General features: G+C 37.5%; 1 protein-coding gene across 5 annotated transcripts in view; it reads right to left on the minus strand.

The window, feature by feature from the left end:
• The window catches only part of GOLIM4 (golgi integral membrane protein 4), a 61,293-nt gene that overhangs the window by 12,299 nt on the left and 32,174 nt on the right, over window positions 1-16,820 (minus strand). For 3 of the 5 annotated variants that reach the window (XM_050965918.1, XM_050965916.1, XM_050965917.1), the window contains 8 exons: window positions 13,782-13,856; window positions 12,562-12,611; window positions 11,682-11,735; window positions 9,281-9,431; window positions 7,633-7,715; window positions 6,903-6,986; window positions 3,013-3,189; window positions 1,200-1,544 (listed from right to left, as the gene is read on the minus strand). In XM_050965918.1, the coding sequence (XP_050821875.1) occupies window positions 1,200-1,544; window positions 3,013-3,189; window positions 6,903-6,986; window positions 7,633-7,715; window positions 9,281-9,431; window positions 11,682-11,735; window positions 12,562-12,611; window positions 13,782-13,856 (1,019 nt within the window). The remainder of the gene's footprint in view (window positions 1-1,199; window positions 1,545-3,012; window positions 3,190-6,902; window positions 6,987-7,632; window positions 7,716-9,280; window positions 9,432-11,681; window positions 11,736-12,561; window positions 12,612-13,781; window positions 13,857-16,820) is intronic. The other 2 variants (XM_050965920.1, XM_050965921.1) reach the window with 2 other exon arrangements.

Below are 16,820 nucleotides of genomic sequence, written 5' to 3' on the forward strand. Positions count from 1 at the left end.
CTGTCTGAAAGAATACGGGAGGTAGGGTTGATCATGGGGTCAGGGTGCAGGTAAAAGAATCAAAGGTTTGTGATAAATGCAGTTTATCCTATGGCTATCTCCAATACATACCAACATATAGTACATGTCCTCCAACCCACACTCCAAATACATCTTGTGTAATATCTGAACTAAATACAACCTGTGCTGACCTACTCAAGCACAGCTGGGTAAATGACACAGCTTGAAAGCATCACCAAAAATTGTTTTTTGGGGTTTTTTTTTTTGTTGGTACATTACTAAAAGAAAAGATTTCTGACAAAACTGGAATTCAGTGATGGTTTTATTCTTGACTTGAATGAGAGCTTGACTGGGTCTTAAATAAGAGACTAAACATTGTTTGCAACCAGGCACGATAGAGGCAGGTATTGCACAATCTTCTGCCATTGCAACCAAATCATAGCCTCATAGCCTACTATGTCCCTACCTACCATTCCAGTCCAGAGCATCTCAGCCAACGTTTTTCCATCAGGCTTGAATTCTGTAATTGTTTTGTTAGATGGATAAATGCATACAGGGGCTTGGATGAGACCAACAAATAAATGTTTCTGCTTGAGACCTGACCCAGAATGTATTTCCAGATCCTATTGTTTCTATTTAAAGCTTCACAGAATATGCTTTGCCTTTACTATTCATTAAATTCCCTTTGCTCCTCTCGGCATGTTCATCTTACAGCTAAAATGCTCTGTGAAAATATTAGCAAACACTTGAATGAAGAGTGTTTACTAAAGTTATACCAATAACTGAAAGGGAAATGTAATTGCATTTGCTATGACAGGATGACACTTCAAATCTAATATTGTAAAGAAAATCCCCCCCCAAAAAACCTCAAACACAAACCTCCCGTCCCACAACCCACAAGCTTTAGACTGGACTCAATGTGGCTTCCATTTTGCACCTGCAGTTATTTGCAAGTGGAATTAATGTCACTTAGAGATTTACAGCCAATTCAGAAAGCACTCTATCATGTGCTTAACTTTAAACATATGCTTAGAGTCCCAGGCATTTAAGTGCTGTGTTTTAAATGTCGCCTTACTCCTCAACTGCCTGCAAATCCAAATTATTCTAATTACATCTGCAACTAATTGCAGGTGCAAAGCAGGGCCTGCAGTTGACAGGTGCCAGAAAGGGTGGCTGTTGTTGAGAAGAGAATCTTGCACCTCTGAGTGAATGTGTTCACCCAGCATGTTGGCTGCGTCCTCTTCATGTTCCCGTTCTTTCCAGTGATGTTCTTCTGGTGCGTGATCCTGTTCTTCCACCAAGTTCTCAGGTTGCCCTGCCTGCTCCATTTCCTCTTCCTCAAGTTCTTTTCTGTGTTCCTCTTCAACTTGGTCCACGTGCGGCTCTTCATCTTCTCCTGCTTCTTGTTGCTCCTGAATATTCAGTTCTTTGTGAGGGTGACCCTCATTTGCTTTTCTGCTCAAATGTAAAGGTTCATCTCCATCTTCTCTTCTCTTGGAATTTATTTCTTCCCTTTCCTGTGGCTTCTCCTTATTCTGGGGTACCTGTGTAAAATGATATATTAATTCCATGATATTTCAGAGATGTCTACTTCTAGAGTCCATGGCACTATAAAACATTTGCATGACTTCCATAAAGGCTTAATATTTTATAATGTTCATAAAAGAAAATGTCCACTTGTTTATTATCATCAGTGATTAGGTCTGATAATCACTCAAGACCTCTTTCATGTAGACCTCAACGTGATCTGAAGTAGCAGCTAGACATCTGTCTACCTATTTGTAAGTGTAAACGGAGTCATCTTTATTAATATGTGCATCCACATTAATTGTTGGCACAAGAGGATACAATTTATTTAGGGTACAAAATTGTGCCTGCAAAAACTAGTAGCTGCTGAATATCTGACTCATAATTTATATTCAGATTTGGTTATGTTCTGGAAAATGCTAAGGGTGAGATTTCCAAACTTACTCATGATGATCAGCACATTATTTTAAAAATAGTCTTACTGAAGTCAGTGATAACTTGTGGAGTAAAATATTACTCCACATGAGTAAAGGTGGCATAAATCAGCTGTGTTCTACAATAAAAATTAAGGCCCAGATTCTGATACACTTATTCGTGCTGAGTAGAATTTCATTCAATAAACAGAGCTGATGGGCCTACTTCTGGAGTAAGGTACTACTCAATGTGAGCATGGGTATGAGAATCTATTCCTTGGATCTATGCAACTAAAAATGACAATGACATAAAATAATTCAACCTACTTTTATCTAAAATGAAGCCCAAAATATTTATCTTCCAGTTTAAAAAAAAAGTGTTATTTTTACGCTTGGCAGAATTCAATTTTTAATCATGGCAATGGATAACATTGATGTTTATTGTAAAACATTGTTTTCAATTTTTATCAATATTAAATGTTCACATTTGCACAAAATGTGGGGTTTCACACAATAATTTAATGACAGTAGATGCTGAGGTTCAAGAAGTTAAAGTGTAGAACAGCTAAAATACAAATTGTTAACATCATACATCAAAATATGTCAAAAGTAAATATGTTTAAATCAAGTTCTCAAGTAACATTTTTCTTTGCCTATCTGTAAATTTTGATTTTCATCTACGGAAATATTTTTTCATCCATTTGTGTATGTATGATGAAATCAACATTTACTGATGTATAAATCTAATTCCTCCGAGCCTATTTGTTTTGATTCAGAAATATTTATTCTCAACTTGCAGAGAAACATGTCAAATAAGAGCTCATTCCTGGATTTTACATGTAAACCTGCACTTTTCTTTTCATGTAGCTAAGAATGTTTGAATTGTAAAATATTGAAAAGATACATTCAGATTTCTTCAGAATTTGTGTTGAAACCAAAACAAACTGGCAAATTCAACACTACTTGAATCTGCATTTTTCATCCAAAAAAGACTTTTGTCCAAAAAATTTCATCAATCCCTTGTTGAAAATCATCAGGGAAAAAAATTGCTGCAGCAATCTATGATTTTCACCTCTTTATGCTCTTCAACTGCATTTTTCTCATGTGGTGGGAGGTCACTATTTGGAGGTGTTGCTCCTGCCACTGCCACTTCCTGTGGAACATTTGGCTGCTCTAACTTTTCAGGTTGTCGAAAACTTGGCATTTTGTTGAGTGTGTCCTTCAGTTGTTTATATTCTTCTACCTGGGACTAAAATTGAAATATACCCATTGTACTACACCAGTCAAGCATGTTATTAAAATACACACCCACTCCAGAGTGAGTTTGTTGGCAAAATGAGTACACAGAATCACTCAACATGCACATCAGATCAAACATCAAGATTTTAAGACTGGTTGCTTCCATGCATTAGATAGCCATGATTTAATACATATTCATCAATCACAGTGAACATGCAAATACAAACCACGCAGGAAAATCCCTACAGTACAGAGATGGCAATTAGTTTTTCATGCCAGGCAGAAGAAGAGCTGAAGGGAATGATTAAATTTTCTTTGCACACTTTAAAATGAAAGAAACAGAGTGCCATGGATTTTTTCTCATCTGCTCAGTAGCAAAAGATGCAATTCTTTTTAGAAACAGAAATCAAGTTTAAAAAAAAAAGTCACAAGTGATTAAAAATTCTCAGCTATCTTCAACCTTTAGATAAATTTTATCAATAGACGAGAGTCAAGAGAAAATATTATGGGAGAAAAAAAAACAAACAATCAAGCTGGAGCAACTTTAATGGAAAACAACAAATAAAGTAACAACACTTCCACTGGTGGAAGGGAGTGAGTGGGAAGGGAAAAGATAAATTTAGAGCTGCTAAACATCCCTTCACACCCCAAAGTAAGATGTCAGGGATCCACTTTTTTGCAACTGCACTGATGTTTTTCAGGCCAATGGAAGATCTGTTCACTTTCAGCAAGCTACCCATGCTGGACGTTCAGGCAGGACTGGGAAATTTCACAAGCCACTCCCCATAAAGCAAGTGTACAAGAAAAACCATTCAACTCAGAAAGCAGGGTATTTTCAGAAGGGGCAACTTTCATAACCAGTTACATCTGTCAGATACACAAAAGGTAGTGCCTAGTACTGCAGCTTACCATTTACATATAACCCCTCCACCTTGTCCTGTTCCACTTCCCCTCTCCTTGTGTTAAGGTTTATAACTCTGTGGGAAAACATTTAACACTATTTGGAGCTAAAACTTGCCACACAATCACTCAGCTTTAAACAACACTTAAAAATCACTCAAAGCATTCTTTCTTGTTTTGAGGGGAAACAGTGGGTTCTAAAGGCGTCAGATTCTCCGTTACTCTACTGATTGGGAGTAAATAAAATGAAATGCTTCAAGTTATTATTTTGGTAAAAACTCCTACATTTTTTTTTGTGATTTAAAAAAAAATCCAAATGAAGGTTTAGCAATTGGCTACAGTACACATCCAGTGACTGTGTAGGCCCCTTGTTATACTCGATGTAATATCATAACAATCAATAGTACATCAAACAGACATGATGCATCACATCATATCAATGTATAATATTGATACAAAACAAAATCCACAGTGCTACAGATTGACATGATGCAGTATGTGATAATAGGTCCAAAGTTAGACGCACCTCAAAGCATCTTCAAAACACTATGGCATCGATTAAAATGGACATGCCTAAAAGCAAAGCAGAATGTGAAGTAATTATAAGTCTGGCTTTTCTGGAAGGAGGTCTCACTTTCTCAGTGTCCCCCTTCCCTGCTTGATTCATTGGAGTCTCTGACTATGCATTTTACAGAAAAGATTAAAGGCAATGTTAACTACAGTCCCTAGATAAAACTGGAATTAAGGGTCTTAAACCTAAAAGGTTATCCTTGAATCTAAATTTCCTTTCCCCTTACTGGCCATATAGAGAGATTACTATATACAGGATATTCTTAACAGTGTTCTCAGTTCCTCCAATTCAGGACTCAAAGGTTGATGCTATACTCCACGCGACTACGCAAATCATTCCAGGCTAAAAGTTGTCATCCAAGGTCTTAGCCTAAAGGGAATTAATACTGGCATGAACACAGAGTTTATAATATATATTAATTTTTCTGGCTCTTTGAGCTATAGAAATCCACATAAGTGGTGGTACTTTAAAGATTCAGGTCACAAATATTTGACTGCTGACATTATCCATCCTTTTAAATATCTACCATGTATCCAACAATGATGGGGTGCCTTTTTGAATGGTTTGTCTGAGTAATACTGCTTTGAATCCTTTCTTCAGCAGGTTTGCAAGAAAAGCTATGCAAACTTGTTAAGTATTGCCTGTTGATTTCAGAGAATTCACAAGACGTATGAGTACTCTGTTTAATAAGATGAGTGTAACATTATGCATGTGGACAGATTAAGTCTAAAGAAAAGCAAGTGTAGGTTTTGTGTTTAAGAGGACGAACCAAAGCCCAGCGAAATCAATGAAAAGTTTCCTGTCAGACTTCAGCTTAGGCCCTAGGTGGGATTACAGGAGACCTATTTTTGAAGAGTTAAGCAAACAGACCCCTGGACTTTAGCCGACAGTGGACAAAAGATTATTGCCTGCTACTTTGAAAAATTGGCTTCCAGCACATACTGCTATCTGAAATGACATGTCTTTACTTTTTTCAGTCTACGAAATACAATTATGGAAGAACATCAAAACACCGGCCTGTCTATTAGTATATAACCTACCTTCAACAGCAAACAGAATTTAGGAAGAAACACTCAATCCTGTAGCTCCCACTCAATATTCCAAAGATTTTTATAGTATTTTTTTTTTACATACACTAGATTTCTGTTTTCCTTCCTGATCCACTCTCTTGCCATACTAACCTAAAGGTAGGTACTACCATCCTAGCTTCCCCCAGAACTTTTCTTTTCATCATTATCCTCCTTGATCTTTTGGTAATAGTTTTCCCAAGATAAGCAGCAGACCTATACCACACTAATGGGAACATGTAGCTACTACTGGAATAGGGGGCTGGCTGTGTAATTTGCCATCCAGGTACTAGCTCTTTATCTTGTATATACAATTTTTTTAAACTTGTTAATGCTCCTCCTTTTTAGTGTCTCCAAAGCCCATGTGGTGTTCTATGTTCCTCCATGCACACTCTGTCTCTGCTGCACCAGCTAGTCCTTTACACTCCACCTGCTTTGTTATGCTAGGACAGGGGGCGGCAACCTTTCAGAACTGCTGTTCCAAGTCTTAATTTATTCACTCTAATTTAAGGTTTCGTGTGCCAGTAAGGCATTTTAACGTTTTTAGTAGGTGTCTTTCTATAAGTCTATAAACAATTGTATGTAAAGTAATAAGGTTTTTTAAATGTTTAAGAAGCTTCATTTTAAAATTAAATTAAAATGCAGAGGCCCCCGGACTGGTGGCCAAGACCCGAGCAGTGTGAGTGCCACTGAAAATCAGCTCGCGTGCTGCCTTTGGCACGCGTGCCATAGGTTGCCTACCCCTGTGCTAATACATACACAAAGCTAGAGCACACTGGCTTTTTAAGTGAACCAGTTCTTTAAATGTGATGTGTTCCTCAAGTGTCAGAGTCCTGACACCTTGAGTTAACCAAAGTTCTATAGGAGAAAGAAAGGAAAGCCTTCTGCAGTCTATCATACTTGGAAAGATACCACTCTTATCAGTAACTCATATGCTCAGTTGGACCCATAATGGAGCTGTCAAAGACCAAAACAATTATTTAATTTACTATAATTTCAAATTTAGTAGTAGCCCTTCAAGGCATGCATTTTTCCCTGAGTTTGTTGCAAGGTGTTAACTGTAGATTCCCATGCAAAAAGCTGCATGCATAATATTATAGTCAGTTGAGGTTAGATAAAAAAGTTCCAGGAAGATTAAACAGATCTCATAAAAAGGAGATATGATATTCTGTTTTCCTTTCTGACCTGTGCAGCAGCTAGTGCACTCTTGTGGTCTTCCAATGTCACTACAAGCTGGTCATGTTGGGAGAGTAAATTCTTATGTTGTTGCTACATAAAAAAGAAGAATGTTACATGCTTCATATCGTTTGTTCTGAACTGCACCAGGTTAACCTTAAATTGAAATATATTCCGACAGAGCTTTCCAACTTAAAAATCCTAACTGGAAATAACACACACTTTGATTTTTTTTTAATGCGTGTTTAATATGGAGTTCAATATCAGAGTGGTAGCAGCAAACACCAAATTTAAAGCCAGAGTTTTGTAACCACAGTTGAAAGTTGGAGCAGATGTGGAGAGATAGGACCTGAAATGGAATACACTTCAATATTAACATTATTTACCAAAAGACAAATGACCGTTTATTAAGAAACCTTTCCTTTTGCAAATAAAACAAAACAGAATTTTAAAACCCCAACTGTCTTATAGACAGGGCCATTTCAAAACCATGCTGGATCATGCCCAACTATATTAATTTTTATTCTTCCTCTGATCCCATCTTTGTATTCACCATCATTCTTTTAACATTATAGAATAGCTAAAGTATAGACGGCAAGAGATAAGTAACATATTTTAGTCAGGTTTTTCAGAAAAGTTAAACATTTCCATCATAACCTACCTCCAAGTTGTTGAAATAATGGTAAAGCATTTCACATACACTAGGAGGAGGGTCTATTTCTAGGGAACAGAAACCAACCTTGACATCTTGTAGCTGGGTATGAATATCTTGGTGTGCTTTTCTCAGCTGTCTATTCTCCTCTCGCAAATTATACAGAGATTCTATTAAAAACAAAACAGAATGCAAAGATGGAATTCAATCGGATTTATGCTTTCATAATTTTAATACCACAAGTTTTAAAGTATTTGTTCTTAAATACTCTTAAAGCCTAATTCAAGATGATGTACAAAATAAAGATTATTATAAAAATTGCATAAAATACCACATAACTGCGTTAGTAAAACACATGAGATGAGTGCACAGAGATCAAAGGAACTTGTGCTGATATTGTGTTGCTCTCACCTCTGTACAAAAACACAACCTTAAACTTTCAAGGCCAAGTTCATTAAATCCACTTCACCAGTTTCTAGATTAAATTTTATTTTTGTATGACCATACTCTCATTTCCTGGCTGAGGGCACGATCTAGTGGTATGTCCTATATTTAGGAGGGAGGCGGTTGCAAACAGCAGAAGCTTCAGCCAGGATCTTGGATGCTATGCTGGGACTCTAACAGAGTAATAACCCCCAGCCACCACCTCTCTCCAGGCTGTACTTAAGAGTCTGGAAATTTTCTCCCCTAAGACTCAGCAGTTTAATTGGAAGCAGTGACCAGAGGGGCAGCAGACATGTAAACTCAAAGGGGATGGAAGTGTGAGATGGAACTGGAAAGTGTCGTAGAAGAGGAGTGGATGCTACCACTAAGAAGGAAAGCAGTAGCATGCCAAATCCAGCCTTCTGCTTCAGGGTTCTGTATGGGTTGGCACCTCTGATTTGCTCTGAGCCACCTCAGGAGCTGGGATCTTTCTCCCATCTCTTAGGCAGCTCCAAAGCTGGTGAGTGTGTTGGTGTGGCATGGGAGGGTGTGGCAACAGCCCTCCAGTTTAGGAAGAATATGAGTCCGACCTTTTGTTCTATGCCATTTATATTCTAAGATCCTCCTGACACAAAATGGGACACTTGGAGAAAAAAAAGTTATGCTTCAAAGTACTTTACATACTAACTAATTAGTTCTCACATCAACCTTGTGAGGTAGATAAATATCCTTATTTTAGAGAAAAATATTCTAATATTTTACAGACAGGGAAAATGAGGTAAAGAATGTGAAGTCACTTCACCAAGGGCTCATAGTTAAACTGACAACAGAACGAGCAACTGTGTTTTCATCAGAGGATGGTTGTTTAAGAGAGAGATCCAAAATCAGGCCCAATTTTCCCAGTTTTGAATGTGGAGGCAGGTTCAGAGCTGAGCATTTGACTCCAGCCCCCAACATTTGAAATATTTCAGGCCAGGAACCCTGCCCTCTCTGTAATCAAGATAGAGTCAAAAAAGCAAAACATACTCTAGTTGGAATTCTCCCAAAAGGTCCCAGAAATACAGGATTGAGAACCCGAGTTATGAATGGCAAAACTCAGTAGCAATAACATGTAAACTGACTAGTAAAGGAGCAAATGCTGAGTGAGCATGAATGATGACCTGCTATGCTCCATGTGTGTGAGTGCACCATATACACGCATGCCCAGCACCATTCTTGGTCACACACACCAGTACTGATTTCTATGTTTAAAAAGCAGTGGCAGGTGAAGAGTTTTTAGCTGTGTAGTATGACTGAGTCAGGCTGCATATACCCTTTAGCTTGGAGAGTTCCTGCTCTTTCTCTTCCTGTATTTGTACATATTTCTGCTTGTGATCACTGAATGTTCTTCTAAAGTCTTCTCCTTGTTTTCGGTGTTCCTCCTCGAGGTCTGCATGCTGTTTCCTTAGTTCTTCATGTTGACTCTGCAAATGCCAAATTTGAACACTGGAAGGAGTTCTGCACCTGCATATCTGGCTAGTATCATCTTTGGCAATTTGTTAAATAAATTCAGATGAATAGAAAGCATTCATAACAAGAAGTTTATTATTCAATGCCTGTACACTACAGTTCCTACTCAACACAAAATTGCCTCTGTAGCCAGGGGCGGCGGCTCCAGGCACCAGCACTCCAAGCACGTGCCTGGGGCGACAAGCCGCGGGGAGCTCTCTACCGGTCGCCGTTAGGGCGGCAGGCAGGATGCCTGTGGAGGGTTCACTGGTCCCACGGCTTTGGTGGACCTCCCGCAGGTACGCTTGCGGGAGGTCCGCCGAAGCCGGGGGACCAGCGAATCCTCTGTGCTTGGGGCGGCAAAATGTCTAGAGCCACGCCTGTCTGTAGCGCCCTATTCCAGGGACTTACCATCCCCCTTGGCTGCTGTTATATCCCTCTGAGAGCTGCTGAATATACCCTCTCAGAGGCAGAATCTCTCTATTAAAAATCTGGATCCACAGCAATATTAGAAGGTAATATTGTCAATGACTTTTCTGCTGCTTCTACAGCCAATATGGAATATTACCTCTATTGGAAACATCAGAAAACTCTTTACAGCATATTCCCAAAGGTTTCTTCACATACATTATCCAGCTCCTCTAACGTCAATGGCAAAAGTTCCACTGACTTCAGTGGTGCTGGACTGGGCTAACAGTTTCCAAACAAAAGACTTGCAATAGCAGAAATATTGCTGTAAATCCTAGGGAACCCTTAAATTTATAATAGTTAATAAAGTTTCTCATAAATATGCATCAAGAGTAACCAGGAAACCACTGGAGCTGGAAAGACTTCAAAAGTGCTGGAAGGATTTAGGAGCACAACTCCCACGATTAGCAATGGGACTGTGTTCCTAAATCCTTTAGGCACTTCTGAAAATTTCCCTCAAGCATGGGATTTTCAAAAACACTAATACTCTGTACTTACTGATGTCAGGGTGAGTTTAACTGTTGATTTCAATGGAGCAGGGCCAGGTCAATGAGCAGGGCCTGCTCCAGGCACCAGCTCAGCAAGCAGGTGCTTGGGGCGGCCAAGGGGATGGGGTAGCACATTGGGATCTTTGGCGGCAATTCAGTGGCGGGTCCCTCAGTCCCTCTCGGAGGGAAGGACCTGCCGCCAAAGAAGAAAGCTGCGCAGTGGAGCTGCCGCCAATCGCGATCACGGCTTTTGTTTGTTTGTTTTCCCCACCCCCTTCTCCACCACTTGGGGTGGCAAAAACCCTGGAGCCAGCCCTGTCAATGAGGAGCACTTTTTGAAAAATCCCACTCTAAAGGCATGAGAGTCTGTGACAATGATTCTAGTTCTTTTGATGTAGTAACCTTAAAGGGTCATGTCATGAAGTACAAGTTTAAAACTAACCCACATTGTGTGTTCTTTCTTTTTCAAGTAAGAACTTTAAAAAAAAACAACATGCAACTTTGGCTAGCTATTGAAATTGCAATCCTACAAATAAACCCACTTTCACTAGCTAAACATGTCATTTAATTTTTTTTAAGCATCTCTTTTTTGTTACCTTTCAGGAATCTTTTGCTATGCATATAGCTGCATCTAAGATAAAAAATAACTGAACACCAGAAGGCTATAATTATTAAATTACAAGATATTCTTCTAATATTAAAATATATTGAAGCACAGCTAGCCACCATTTAAGAAGGCCTGTTAATTGTGTACACAGAGTTACTTGCCATTGCATATTTTAATGTACATGTTCCCTACTACATATTATATTTGTAACAAGCATAACTGAATAATGCACAAAATTCCATCTTTTTCAATGGATCTGTGCATAATATCTGCATTGAAGTGATTCCATTTGACCCAAAACAATGGCAAAAGGAGTAATTATTTGATTGTAGGATCCCATCTATAAAAATTCTTGAAACTATTTCCAGGATTTATGTCAAGTATTTATTACTTTGGATACTGAGTACAATTTCTAATATGCAAAATCTTTCCAATTTTACTTAGTGGCGTGCATGTCAATGTCCCCCTCAAATAATTACGTAACTCACCAGAAAACATAGCTATTCAATACATGACGCAATCAGTTTATCCTTAAAGTACATTCCTGAAAGGAAAATATCTTTTTGAAACAATACATTGAGTCTTAGAGATGGGCCAAGAAAAACTAGTACGTTTATATCCCATATTGCTACCCCCCAAAAGAGAATTTCTCTGGTACCTACCTTCAACATTTGGTGTTGTACATTCAGTGTGCTATATCTGCTATTTGAATCTTGCTGAGAAATGAAAATATTAATGTTAATTAGGGACAGCAGAATCTCATCCTGATGCATTTCTATGTTCCCAATCTTTGTAAAGAATATTATACAGAAGCTATAAACTAGCAATTATAATTCAGCATGGAGCCTACCTGACCTGGGCTCTTTTTGGTTCTGAAATATATCAGGTATAGCAACTACTGCATCTATTGCAGAATAATGTATTTTTAATTACTCTACTATTCCTCTAACTCTTTTCTTCCCACTTTAGACCCAAAATAAAGAGCAACATGCTTTCACTTACTATCATTACAAAGAGTTCTTTACAGACCTCAAATATATTTCCAATGACAGTCTCACCTTGCCTCCTGGCAGCTATTGCACAAACCAAACTTTCTTGGGGATTTTAACTTGCCAATCAAAAAACTTGGTTAGGAGACTCTGGCTCCGTCCAATAAAAAAAGGACAGCAGTAACAGGATTTATGATACCTTCTCATCTCTGTTTCTCTCCCTATTCAGTTTTCTCCAGTCAAGACTGGCTGATAGGAGACAGCTATTATAAAAAGAGTACTAGTAACTTCAGCTACTATAGTATAAGCCAAGGAGTGTTTGTTTTTCCAAAGTAATTCCCTAGAAAGAAACTCCCTCTCTTAGAAAGATCCAAATGATCTAGTAACGGGGCATTTAACACACATAACAAAAGTGGAGTAAGTCAAGGCTATTTCAATTAGGGTTTTGTAAGTCTCTTATCTTTTCGAATGGTTTTAATTACATACCCTATCCTTTCCTTTGTAAATGGAGTAGTATTATTCTCTGCTATCAATTCTATTTTTTTTAACTTACCCTTCCTTTATTTAGTGTTTCTTGTGCTTCCAATTTATAAACAAGAAAGTCTAGGAAATAATAAAAAAGGAGACTGTTAAAGAAATATTTCACTGACAAAAAAGCTTGGGGGCCAGAGTTTGTAGGTACTCTGAAGTCAAAAAACCTTCTTGTAAATGGGAATTCCACATACAAAGTAGCTACAAAGTTGGGGAATGTTGCATTTATAGCATTCCTGAGGAACTATAAAAACTAAGGAAATACTATGAATTTTAAATCTGATCATCAAAGTATTTGCATATAAAACAGTTTATGCCAGTACTGTACAAAGTATGGCAAGGCAAGCCTGGGACTACTGGTGGGAAATGAAATGCTTCAGAAGTCTTATTTACTAGCTTTAAAGGCCCAGTAGCGCTATTAAAAGGAAAGAGGAAGTTAAGTTGTGCATTCTCCTATGAGAAGATAACACTTTAAAATCCTGTTCAGCCACAAAACAGGAAAGTCAAAAAGCAAAAAACACAAAAATGCTTCCCACCCCCTCTTCACTGTGAGTTCCTTTGTACTCTTCTTTATTTTCTAATTCTGAAAAAGATGACCTGCCCTTTACAAAACTAATGATTTATTGTTGACCACTAGATGGCACCACAAAACCATCTAGGATTTTAGGGCAAGAAAACCCCAAACAGCTTTTAATGCTTTTTAATCTTTTGTATCAAACAAGTTGCTTTAACTGAAGGCCTATGAATCACCAAGCTAGCAGCAACTATTTTTAGGAAGGTTGCAGGGTGGACTTTCATTACCTCATGCCTTCGCATTTCAAACAAGTAATTTACACCATAAAAAATATTTTAGAAAATTTACCAAAAGTATTGTACTCTTATAACTTTTGCACAGGTGGCTTTTTTAAAAGAAAAACATGAATTATTTTTGTGTTTGCATAATCAAACAGTACTATGTTATTCAAGGACATTCACAAATCATCTCTATTCAGGACAGGCATTTTCAGCACGTACTTAACTTTAAACACACAAGTTTCTGAATTGGGGCCTAACTGAGTACTATATGACATGCATCAAATGGTCATATGCCTTATGGAGTTTTGCATATATTTATATCATAGAAATTCAATATGCTGTGTCTAGCAACCTGTTTATAGCAGTGGACCTACCAGTGAATTACAGGGATCCATAATTTATAAAATTAACATATATAACTGAGAAAAATGAAAAACAAGATTTTACCTTCTTTTGCTTTCTTATGTTCAAGCCTTTCCTTCTGTAAAGATTTTTCTAATCTTGACCTGTGCTCATAGACAACTGAAAAGAGAAATATTTGAACATAGTAATTCATTTTACAGATAATAGAAAGGGGAACAATACACAACAAATTGGATTGTCCTTATGCATGCTGCACCAATACTAAGTCATTATACCAACTGAGAATCTGGTCCTTTAAACTTTAGTCCTAGCATTTAAACTTGTATTTATTACTCAAATTCGGTTTATGCTATATCTCTTTTTATCTGTGGCAAGTGAGTTATACACTCAATTTGTTTATGGGGATGGTCAATGCTAGTAGGCCTAAAATTAGACCTACTAGTTTATTTCTTTGGTATGCATGTGTGAATTTTGCCATCTTTCCAATCTCTTCTGCCTTGCTTGTGAAAAAGACAAATGAAATATTCAAAAATCCTGTTTAGAGTTCCTCAAGACCAGAATTCTTGCAGTGCTCCACTTGCTCCCAAGAAGGGAATAGGCAGGTAAAGTCATAGGGCAGAGAGAAAGGTGAAATAGTGCAGTGGTTGGCAGTTTAGCCTTGAAGTTGGGAGATTTGGGTTCAGTTCTCTGCTCTGCCACAGTTGTATTGTATGACCTTGGGAAAGTCACTTAGTTGCTTTGTATCCCATCCATAAAATTAGGATAATAGTACTTCCATACCTCAGTAAGGATAACTACATTGGACACTCAAGTACGGGGAGGCCATATAAGTACCTCAAAGTGGATTCAGACATAAACAATGTCTGGTACAAATGATCTCTTCTTTTCATCCCAGCTCCCAGCAGAGTGGGACTTCTTGTATAAAATCTGATTGTATTTTGGATGCCCAGTCTCAGCAAATACATGGTGCTGATGTCTGTATCCACTTTGTTTCAGAATATGTGGGCCCTGTCATCCTTCAAAGTAATACTAACTCAGAGAAGCTCTCTCTTTTTTTTCACATTATCAGTCCAAGTATGAAAATCCCTAATTCAGGAGAGCATCTCAGTTCAGGTAGGGAATCTAAGCTCCACTGATTTCAATGGGGTTTAAACCTATAAGTAAATTTAAGCATATCCTTAAGTGCTTTCTTGAATAGAGGTCAAAACTTCTAAGCTGCCTTTCACAGATTATATTGATTATTGCCCTAGTGGCAATTAAACACTATAGTTAAAGATATCATTTCAACCCAAATCTTGTGTGAATTTTTTTTCAATCCTCACTTGTTACAAGTAATACCTACAGTTACTGTAACTGAAATGAGATACAATTTTATCTCAATTTTTTTCAGTTTGTTTACTTTGTATATCTAACAGCATTTTGTTTGTCAGCTTTGCCTTTTCCTCTCCATAGTCAGTTATTTGCATGGGTCTTGCAACTGGGGTAAGAAAAATAATTTAAAATAGGAAAATATGATTTGTAAAAACCACAAAAATTGTTGTATGGTCTCAGATATATGTAGTTGCTGAAATCACTTTTACTTATTTAAATTGACTGGATTAGAAATGATGCTATCTTTTTATCCTCTGTTTACTAGCTATTGTAAAAAGTGAGGCATATAGAGATTTGCTTATATAAGCAAGTAGTGTAAGACAATATATAATCAGATGCTGCTCTGGGTATCAGCAGCAAAATTTATTTCCCTCAAGTGACAATAAGCCAGCTTCAAGACAAATCAATATATGTATTGTTTGGGGCTGTAAAAAGATCTAAAAAAATTAATCACGAGATTAAAAAAATTGTTGATTAATCTCAGTTTTAACTGCACTATTAAACAATAATACAATACCATTTAAATATTTTTGGATGTTTTCATCTATATTGATTTCAGCTACAACTCAGAATACAGTGCTGATGACGGGTTCTGCTCAATAACGATCCAAAGAAGTGCAGACCAATGCACATTCATTTAAATAATTTGAGTCAGATGCCACCAACAGAAGATTGATTTTCCTTTTTTGGTAGTTTGGGCTCTGTAGTTTCCACATTGGAGTACTGCTCTTTTAAGACTTCTGACAACGTTGTACACCTTGTACCTCTCAAGATTTTGAAAGGCACATCAGATTCTAAAATCTTGGGTAGCTATCTTTAGAAATCATATATTGGTTACTCCTAGGGGAATTCTGTGCCAAAAATCCCAAATTCTGCATATTTTATTTGTCAAAATAATGCAATATAATCACATCAGTTTCACTTATTGTGGTAATTTATTTAAACTACCATACAGAAAAAAAATCACAATAATGGTTCAGAATTTCCTAAACACATGATGGTTATGTTACAAATACTCGGTAACCAAGACCCTGCATTCCATTTGTAATCCTGGATTTTCATTTAAATTACATTAAATTTTATTTTGGTGTTTGATGTTCTGTAAAGCAGAATGTCGCTTTAAATTGCTCAGACTTTCACACATGAAAGTCATACAGTTTTGCTAATTATTGTCCTGCATATTTTTTTTAATGAACAAGTAAAATAGATCCTGAGATGTAATTGAACCTCCTTGTGCCTCTCTGGCACAGGGGGAAAAAAAAAAAACAAGAAAGCACATAGACCTTCCTAGCTGAGTATTCCGTTACTGTCATTTACAATAAGGCTCCTTTACACCACTCTGGCAAGGTAAAGGAGCCTTAATTGACTGGGAATAGTTATAAGAATTAGAATAATAAGAATAAGAATGGGAACAATTAACTAATAATGGGAACATTTCTGCTCTGCCATAGGGACAGAGCCTGCTTCACACAGCCCTATGCCTCCAAGCCTGGGATGCAGCAAGTACAACTACAAGCAAGAGGGACAGAGTGAGTCTCCCTCACTTGTTCACACATCAGCCAAGCCACCTGTATGCATGATCTGACAGATATGATCCTTGAGGGGGTCATTTAGGGACCAAGACAAAAATCTGTCTTTGAGCAGGGAGTTGGACTAGATAACCTCCGGTCCCTTCCAACCCTGATATTCTATGATTCTATATGGAGGAACAGTTAACCGCAATATTATTGAATTCCAAAAGATTCAACAATA

Source organism: Gopherus flavomarginatus, chromosome 8, assembly GCF_025201925.1.
Source record: "Gopherus flavomarginatus isolate rGopFla2 chromosome 8, rGopFla2.mat.asm, whole genome shotgun sequence".
In the NCBI taxonomy this organism is placed as follows: domain Eukaryota; kingdom Metazoa; phylum Chordata; order Testudines; family Testudinidae; genus Gopherus; species Gopherus flavomarginatus.